The sequence below is a fragment of the Solanum lycopersicum genome, chromosome 5, assembly GCF_036512215.1.
Source record: "Solanum lycopersicum chromosome 5, SLM_r2.1".
In the NCBI taxonomy this organism is placed as follows: Eukaryota; Viridiplantae; Streptophyta; class Magnoliopsida; order Solanales; family Solanaceae; genus Solanum; species Solanum lycopersicum.
The window spans coordinates 52,183,255-52,192,394 of NC_090804.1; the positions used below are offsets into that span (position 1 = coordinate 52,183,255).

General features: G+C 38.2%; 1 protein-coding gene across 1 annotated transcript; it reads left to right on the plus strand.

Annotated features, from left to right (window-relative positions):
• Positions 1-3,060: 3,060 nt before the first annotated feature.
• On the plus strand, positions 3,061-5,052 carry LOC138348886 (uncharacterized). Its single transcript, XM_069298475.1, has 5 exons — positions 3,061-3,215; positions 3,633-3,783; positions 3,846-3,949; positions 4,124-4,181; positions 4,753-5,052. The coding sequence occupies exons 1-5, from the start codon at positions 3,061-3,063 to the stop codon at positions 5,050-5,052; spliced, it is 768 nt and encodes a 255-aa protein (XP_069154576.1).
• Positions 5,053-9,140: the final 4,088 nt, after the last annotated feature.

Genomic DNA, 9,140 nt, shown 5'->3' on the forward strand with positions numbered 1-9,140 from the left:
TTAATGATTCTCGCATGATCTATGTCGGTTAAAGTTAAAGTTACCAATGAATAAATGAGGCCAACCTCAAATTATGCACATAATGGATTTCATGATGCTCACATGATCTATGTCGGTTAAAGTTAAAGTTCCTAATGAATAAATGAGGTCAGCCTCAAATGATGCACATAATAAAATGAATGATACCAAAGGTGTTAGGATAGGATAATCAAAAGGTGAGTTAGATTCAAGTAATGACATTAGGTCATTCTTGGTCATTGCACAACGAACCTAATAAAACTCTTAAACTATATCCTAGATATAGTTGGTCTTTACATTGGCCTATGAATGAAATGAAATGGAGTACGTATGAATGAGCGAAGCAGACTCTGTGTTTGCTAATAAAGACTCCCTAGTTGAACTCCCATCTTTTGAGCCCTCATTTCAGGGATGTCTTAATGTTAATTCCATAATTTCGAGGTCTCATGGCATATGAATGAATGATATTGAAGAAGTTATGTGCTACACTCAAAGTGTGTTGTAAGCTATACGAAATGTAAGTGTAAATGTTATGTGATGTGTGGAAATATGAAAAGTATGATGTATGTTATTCTCATGGCATAACTTTCCTATTCCAAATCTTGAATGCTCACTACTTTTCCTAATCCCAATTTGGAAAGCTCACTGACTTTTCTAATCTAAATTTTGGAACTTTCTGAATCTCAATTTGGCAAGTCCACTGACTTGACTTCCAGAAATCATGTTTTTAGGAAAGAGATTTTCTTTCTCATTCATGTACGTGGTGTGTACTTGCATATACCCATACTTAGTACAAGTGTGTACTAACCCTATACAATCTCTAATATTTTAGGTGCAGGCACAGGTGGAAGATAGAGCTACAGGATCGTCGGTGCATTTATCTGGACATCACACATTCATCCAGTTTTTGTAGGTACTCATGCTTACAAGGATGCTACTGTTTTATATCTACCTTAGTTTTAGAATTGATCTAGTGGAGCATGTTCCGCTAGCGTTTCTTTCCTATTTTTATTTAGACTATGTATTGGTGCCATTTTGGCAATTATACACTTAACAAGAATAGAAATGAAGTATTTCTTCAGTTGCTTATCACTTAATGTTAGATGGTTGATGGTGAACAATTAAGTATTAATGAGCATGTTTTTTATAAGTATGTTAAGAAACAAAAAGTTTCAAATTTTTCGCTAAAATTTACATATGTAAAGTAAGAATGACGTAAGTACGCTTGTATGCGACCTATGAGAGGTCAACGACGTCGGTCTCGTCTGGGTCTAGATTCTGGTCCTAACAAAGTTAGTATCATAGCACTAGGTTAACCACATTGAGTAGTTTCTAAGTCATGGTAGTGAAGTGCACCACTATCCTGGAATAGAGACTACATGATATGTAGGAAAATTTTGATCTTATCGTGCTTTTCCTAATGTCTGATTTCTTAGTGTTATGAGCGTGTAGAACATCAATCCTTGTTGTTTTTCATATAATGAACACTTGGAGAGCTAAGGGTCATAGGAGGGGAGGAGCAACTGCTAGGGGTAATTATAGTCCACCTCAGGCTCCAACTAAATGAGTGGACATGTCAGTTAACCTAGTTGGGTTGACAGATGCTAAAGTGAGGGCATCTTTTGCTCAGATGGCACAGTCCATTACGATGCTGGCTCGGGATACGACTTCCCAAGTCAACCGGCAGGAGGTTCATAGAGAGAACCCCCCGGTATGCAGCATGGCGGACAGGCTGCGAGACTTCACAAGGATGAACCCTCCTATTTTCATAGGGTCTAAGACATCAGAGGATCCTCAGGAGTTTTTTGATGAAGTACATAAGATTCTGGTGTCTATAGGGGCCACTGATACTAAGAAGGCAGAGATGGCTTCCTACCAGCTCAAGGATGTTGCATAGAGAGGCCACAGAAATGATTTTGTTATCCGTGAGCAGTCCAGGTTCAACAAGGGGCAACAGAGTTTATTGAATTCTAACTCTTAGAGGAGTACATCACATAGAGGAGGCAGACTTGAACCCAAGAGGGGCAATGACGGTGAGATAAAGCTTTTTAAGAAGAACTCTGCTAAGTGTGGCCGAGCTCACACTGGAGAGTGAAACAGGGCACTAATGCCTGCTTTGGTTGTGGTAAGAGCGGACACATGGTCATAGACTGTCCACAAAACAGAGGTCAGGTTAGAGGTTATGCTCAGCCTAGGTCTAACCCACAGAGTGAAGCAGCAATCGAGCCTCCCAAAAGGAACAGATTCTATGACCTGAAGGGTAGGGAGGAGAAGGAGAAGTTTATTGATGAGGTCATAGGTATGCTGCAAATATTCTAAACTTTTGTTTATTCTCTACTTGATCCAGGGTCTACGCTTTCCTTTTTGACTAGTCTACTTGCTCTTACTTTTGAATTACTACCTGAAGTTTTACATGATCCTATAGTTGTTAGTACACCTTTACGAGAAAGTGTAAGAACTGATAGAGTATACAAGGATTGTCCAATAGTTGTATGTGGTAGGACTATGTGTGCGAACTTGGTTGAACTACCCATGCATGATTTTGATGTTATTCTTATCATGGACTGGCTTCACAGTTGTTATGCTTGCTTGGGCTATCGTAATAGAGTGGTGAGATTTCGCTTCTCCTAATGAATAAGAGTAAGTCCGAGAGGGGTACAATTTGATTCGTCCTAATCTCTTGATTTCAAATCTTAAGGAGAATAAAATGATTTCCAAGGGGTTTCTATTTCATCTTCTGAGTGTTAATGATTTAGATCATGACATTCCTTCCATAGACTCAATGCCTGTAGTGAAGTACTTCCTAGATGTGTTTTCTTAAGATTTTCTTGGAGTTCCTCCCCTTCGAGAGATGGACTTTTGTATGTACTTAGAAACTGATACTAAAACAATCTCAATTCCTCCTTATAGATGGCTCCAGCAGAACTCAAAGACTTAAAGCTATAGTTAAAAGATCTCATTGATAAGGGTTTCATTCAGCTGAGCGTATCCCCGTGGAGCGCTCCACTGTTGTTTGTAAAGAAGAAAGATAGGACCCTAAAAATGTGTATCGATTATCGGCAGCTCAACAAAGTCACTATAAAGAATAAGTATCCACTTCCCAGAATAGATGCTTTGTTCGATCAGCTCTATGGGTCTAGAATTTTCTCTAAGATTGATGTTCGTTCAGGGTATCATCAGCTTACAGTTAGGGAATGGCATGTCCCAAAGAGAGACTTTCGTACATGTTATAGTCATTATGAGTTCTTGGTTATGTTAATGAGTTCTTGGTTATGTCATTTGGTCTCACGAATGCACCTGTTGTATTTATTGATCTCATTAACAGAGTCTTCCGTGAATACCTTGAATATTTCGTCATAATATTCATTGATGACATTCTCATCTACTCTAAGACCAGGGGAGAGCATGAACAACAATTGAGAATAACCTTGCAATTACTTAGACAACATCAGTTGTATGCCAAATTTAGCAAGTGAGAATTCTGGCTGGGATCAGTGACCTTCCTGGGTCATGTGGTGTGACTCCATGAAGACTGAAGCAGTTAAGAACTAACCAAAACCCCTTACTCCCACTGACATTAGTAGGTTTCTGGGATTGGCTGGTTAATACCACAGGTTTGTGGAGGGCTTTTCTTCCATTGCTGCCCCACTGGTAGCTTTAACGAAGAAGAAAGCCAAGTTTTGTTGGAAAGAGACTTCTGAGAAGAGTTTCCAGGAGCTCAAGGACAGACTCACTTCAGCCCAGTGCTTACTCTGCTTAAGTGTTGTAATAGTTACACTGTGTATTGTGATGCATCTAAGGTTGGTTTTGGTTGTCTTCGTATGCAGACTGCTAAGGTAATAGCCTTTGCTTCCAGACAACTCAAGGTTCATGAGAAGAATTATCCCACTTATGACCTAGAGTTGGCAGCTGTGATATTTGCACTGAAGCTGTAGAGGAATTATCTGTATGGAGTACATGTGGATGTTTTCACATATCATAACATATTCACACAGAGAGAGTTGAATATATGTCAGCAGAGATGGTTGGAGCTGTTGAAGGATTATGATAAGAATGTGCACTACCATTCAAGTAAGGTTATTGTTATGGTTGATGGTTTGAGCAGGATGAGCATGGGGAGTACAATCCACATTGAGGATGAAAAGAATGAGTTGGCAAAAGAGGTACACAGACTTGCCAGACTGGGTGTGTGATTGGTTTACTCTACTAGTGGGGGTGTTTCAGTTTATCCTAGTTCTAAATCATCCTTGGTAGTTGAAGTCAAGAAGGTTTGACATCTTGATCCTGTGTTGATGGAGCAGAAGGACTCAGTGTTGTTAAAAATGAATGAGTCGTTCACTTTGGTAGGTGATAGCATACTTAGATACCAGGACATCCTGTGTACCAGATGTGGATGATTTACGGACAAGGATTGTTGTAGACGCCCATGGTTCCTGATATTCCATACATCTAGGTTTAACAAAATGTATCATGCTTTTAAGAAGATCTAGTGGTGGGATGGCATGAAGAAGGACATTGAAGAATATGTATCTATATGTCCAAATTGTTAGCAGGTTAAGATAGAGGATCTTAAGCCTAGTGGTTTGACTCAGATTATTGAGGTTCTAACTTAAAATTCGGAGGCTATTAATATGGATTTCATGTACTGGAGCTCAGTTTACTTCACAATTCTGGAGATCTTTCCAAAAAATCTTGGGCTCGCTGGTGAAGCTTAGTACTGGCTTTCATCCTCAGGCTGATGGGCAAGTAGATCGCACCACTCATACGTTCGAGGACATGTTGAGATCGTGTGTAATTGACATCACAGGTAGTTGGGATGACCATCTGTCTTTGATAGAGTTCTCGTATAATAATACTTATCACTCCAGCATTAGGATGACACCATTTGAGGCACTGTATGGTAGGAGGTGTACTTCTCTAGTTAGGTGGTTCGAGGTTGGAGAGTCATCCATTTTGGGTCAAGAGATCATTCATGAGGCCTTAGAGAAGGTTAGAGTGATTAGGGATAAGTTGGATACTTCTTACAGCCGATAGAAATCATATGCAAACAACAGAAAGCGGCCCTTAGAATTTGATGTAGGATACCAGGTTTACTTAAAGATATCACCTATGAAAGGGGTGATGAGATTCGGTAGAAAAGGGAAGCTGAGTCCGAGGTATTTGGGCCATATAAGACCCTACAGCGTGTGGTTGAGGTGGCTTATGAGTTAGCATTGCCTGCGGATCTAGCTTCTGTCAATCCAGTCTTTCATGTCTCTTTGTTGAAGAAGTTCCTAGGTGATCCATCATCGATTCTACCTGTGGAAGGTTTTGGGGGTTGATGAAGACTTGTCATACGAGAAGGTACCTATTGAGATCTTAGACAGACAGGTTAAGTTGCTGAGGAACAAGGAGATTGCCACAGTGAAGGTATTGTGGAGAAATTATCTTGTTGAGGGGGCTACGTGGGAGGCTGAGGCCGACATGAGATCCCGCTACCCTCATATTTTCAGCTCTTGAGGTTAGATTTTCTACTCTTAGGTCTATGTTTTTCCTATATCTACATACTTTGTTGATATTTCTTTACTGGGAAAAGTGATTATGTTATGATTTGATTGGCATTACAATATATAGTGATAGTGTCATTCAGAGACGAATGTTCCTAAGGGGGGATAATGTAACAAACCTAAAAATGAATAAGATAAATACCTAAGGTTTCAAGAATGCTTGCGATTAGACCAACGTTCACACAGATTGATACGCGTAGAACCAAACCTCAGAACCCTTACTACGACCAAGCCAACTAACTTGGGCAGTTAGTTCAGCTTCGAAAAGTTGGAACCAACTAAGTAAGGCTCTCGAAAATGAATATTTAATCAAAGGAGTCTTTACTAGACTTAAAAAGAAGAAATCGTAAGTTTTGAGGGGCCAGCGGTAAAATGGTCTTTTCCAGTCCAAGAATAATATTGTAATTACCCTAATGAATTTATTAATTAATTAATTAATTTAATTTAAAGAATCAATTTGGGTTGGGTCGAGCAGAAGTGACCTTTTTTCGCGAAAGGGTGTCACTCGGGTTCGAGCCCATTGGAAGCAACGAATTGATGATTTAATTATCAATTAAAATCTGATTTTCTTGTAAGGGCAAAATCGTCCTTTAACATATAATTAAAGAAATCAGGTTTTTCTTTGTTAAGGAGAGTCCTAAATTGACTAAGTCAATCCTAAACAACTTCACACGTTCACTCTCTCACATCTATCACCTCTAGACGCTCAAAAACTCTCTTTCACGTTTATTCTCTGCCAAAATTAAGGTGAAGAACTTAAAATACATCAAGATTTCTTCACACATGAAGAACTCACATGAAATTTTAAGAAAAACAAAGTAACCAATACGTTAACGCAAAGAGAAGTTGGCCGTTGAGTGGTTCGGAAATTGAGGAAGCTTGGACTAGTTTTGGAGAGGGTTTTGGGCAGCAACTTCACGTTTGAACAAGTAAATTAAGGTATGAGTTTCTTTCCTCTTTTTCCCTTTCCCAAGAGACGCCTTAAAATTCAAGATAATCATTCTGAAAACTAGCATTGTTCCCCTTTTGCCAGTCCCTGTCACTAGCTCCCATTTAACTTTAGGTTAGGTATGTTTGCTGGTACAAAGTAGGGATGAAATATGTTTTCGTGATGTTTATGTTTAAGTATGCATGTTCTAGATTGTGTTGAATAATGATTATGTTGTTCGAAATCATATGAAAAAGGTGGTGTGTGTGCAACATGTGGCAGTGAAGTAGTCACTATTTTGGGACGTGTAAAGGCATGTTTTTTGTATTATATGTGCTAAAGTTGTGCACAATATGATATTAATATGGTGTTTGAAGTTATAAATTTTGAGTGAAAACTCTTGACTAATGTAACCCCTAAACTACACCTAACTACACACTAAATGCTTGGTGAAATGCTATAAGAAACTAACATGAAATGGTTGACGAATGGAAGCTAAAAATTTTGAATAAATTTCCAGCTTAGTGTACTTTAAATATCGTTAAAAAGGGGGTTGAAATCTAGAAATTTATACATTTAAAAGAGGTGACGCCACCAGGATTCGTAATTGTGACCTTACCCTTTAGCTGCTGGTTTTTGCGAGAAAGGAAAAAAAATGGGGTTGGGGGGAATCGAACCTTGTAACTTGTTTGAGAAAGGAGAGGAATGCTTTAATTTAATTAAATGGGAGGCGTGGGAATCAAACCCACGACCTCCAGGTAGCGAGTGAAAGAAGAGAATTAAAGAAAAAGAATGTGTGAGACGTGGGAATCAAACCTACGACCTCAGGAATAGAAAGGAGAAAAGAAAAATTAATTTTTTTTAAAAAAAGGTGAGGCTGTGGGGGATCGAACCCACCACCTCACAACCTTTAGCAAATTTAAATTAAAATAAGGAGGTTGTGGGGGTTCGAAACCACAATCTCTCTATTCAAGAAAAATAAATAACAAAGAGGGTTTGATCCCACAACCTCTTGGTTTGGGCAAAAATGAGATGTTAATGAAAAATAAAAAGGGGCTGTGGGGGTTTTAACCCACAAGCCTTCAGCCAATTTAAGAGGAAAACCAAGTAGAGAATTAAAGATATGTTATTAATCTTGGGCTTTAATATAGAGTCCCAATATCATGGAGATTAAAAATAAAATCAATGAAAATGGAAAGTGTTATCCAAGAGATTTGATTTGGTTTCCGTTGCCCAAACTTATGTATTGATACATAAGTCATACGTGACCAAAATATTAAAGAATAATGACACCTACTTAGATCAAATCAAGATCTTTGCATATATAAAAGATACATAAATCGTGTACTACATAATCTTAGGAATGTATGAATCACTTAACGAACTATGAATAAAGCCCCATAACTTGTATGTGCCTATACATATGTTCAAAAGTAAGTGGACTTAAGGTGTATGTATGAAATGATGAACCCTAGAAGGGTTAAGTATGAGTGTAAGATACACTAAATGTCCAAGTGCATTGGTATATAATGATATGAACAATGAAATGATGAAATGCTCAATGAAATGATGAAACCCTAGAAGGGTTAAGTAAGGGTGTGAAACACACTAAATGTCCAAGTGTATTGAAATATGATGAAATGAACATCCACGTGATAAGAGTTGAGTAACTATGAAAAGAAAAGGTGCTAATGATAATGAATATTGTAACAACATGATATGATACTAATGTAAATTATGAGAGTAATCTCAAAAGAGCCTAAGTAAATGTTACCAATACGTACTTACCTATGAGAGCGTAAGATAATGAAGAGACCAGTCTCTATTAACACTCTAATGAGAGTATTGAGCTTAACACACTCAATAGTAATGATGAAATGAGAAATCATCTAATGAGCTATGATGTCCTCGTTCTAGAAGCCAGCTTCCATGAACTATGAGATGAATGTAATGGAACTTTATACTAAGCACCAATAGGCTACCTATGAGCGGTGATGCCTTCTTTCGGTAAGGGCAGAGGTTCAGGTAACTCTTAAGAGATGAGATTGTCCGGCTTGCCGTACATGGGTCTCGTTATATATACAGCCAATATAGGGATCTGGCGGGGTTAAATCCCATGTACACTAGCATGTTATGGGTCACTTTAGCCGGTGATTCCACCTCTTTTTTATATGGGTGAGACACTGGATTTCATGATGCTTACATGATATATGTTGGTTAAATGACCCAATGAATGAATGAGGCGAGCCTCAAATGATGCACATAATGAAATGAATGATACCAAAGGTGTTAGGATAGGATAATCAAAATTCAGTTAGATTTAAGTAATGACATTAGGTCATTCTTGATCATTACACAACGAACCTAATGAAAGTCTTAAACTACATCCTGGATATAGCTGGTGTTTACACTGGCCTATGAATGAAATGAAATGGAGTACGTATAAATGAATGAAGCAGACTCTGTGTTTGCTAATGAAGACTCCCTAGTTGAAGTCCCATCTTTTGAGCCCTCATTTCTAGGATGTCTGAATGTTAAGTCCATGATTTAGAGGTCTCGTGACATATGAATGAATGATATTAAAGAATTTATGTGCTACATGCAAAGTTTGTTTTAAGCTATATAATATGTTCTATGTGTAAATGTTA

What these genes read in the sequence shown, in the direction of transcription:
- LOC138348886 (XM_069298475.1), top strand. Translation starts at nt 3,061, where the DNA reads ATGTGTATCGATTATCGGCAGCTCAACAAAGTCACTATAAAGAATAAG. An exon ending in CAGCTTACAGTTAGGGAATG is followed by an intron (nt 3,216 to 3,632) that starts GCATGTCCCAAA and finishes TTAATACCACAG; the next exon opens with GTTTGTGGAGGGCTTTTCTT. An exon ending in AGAATGAGTTGGCAAAAGAG is followed by an intron (nt 4,182 to 4,752) that starts GTACACAGACTT and finishes TTTCATCCTCAG; the next exon opens with GCTGATGGGCAAGTAGATCG.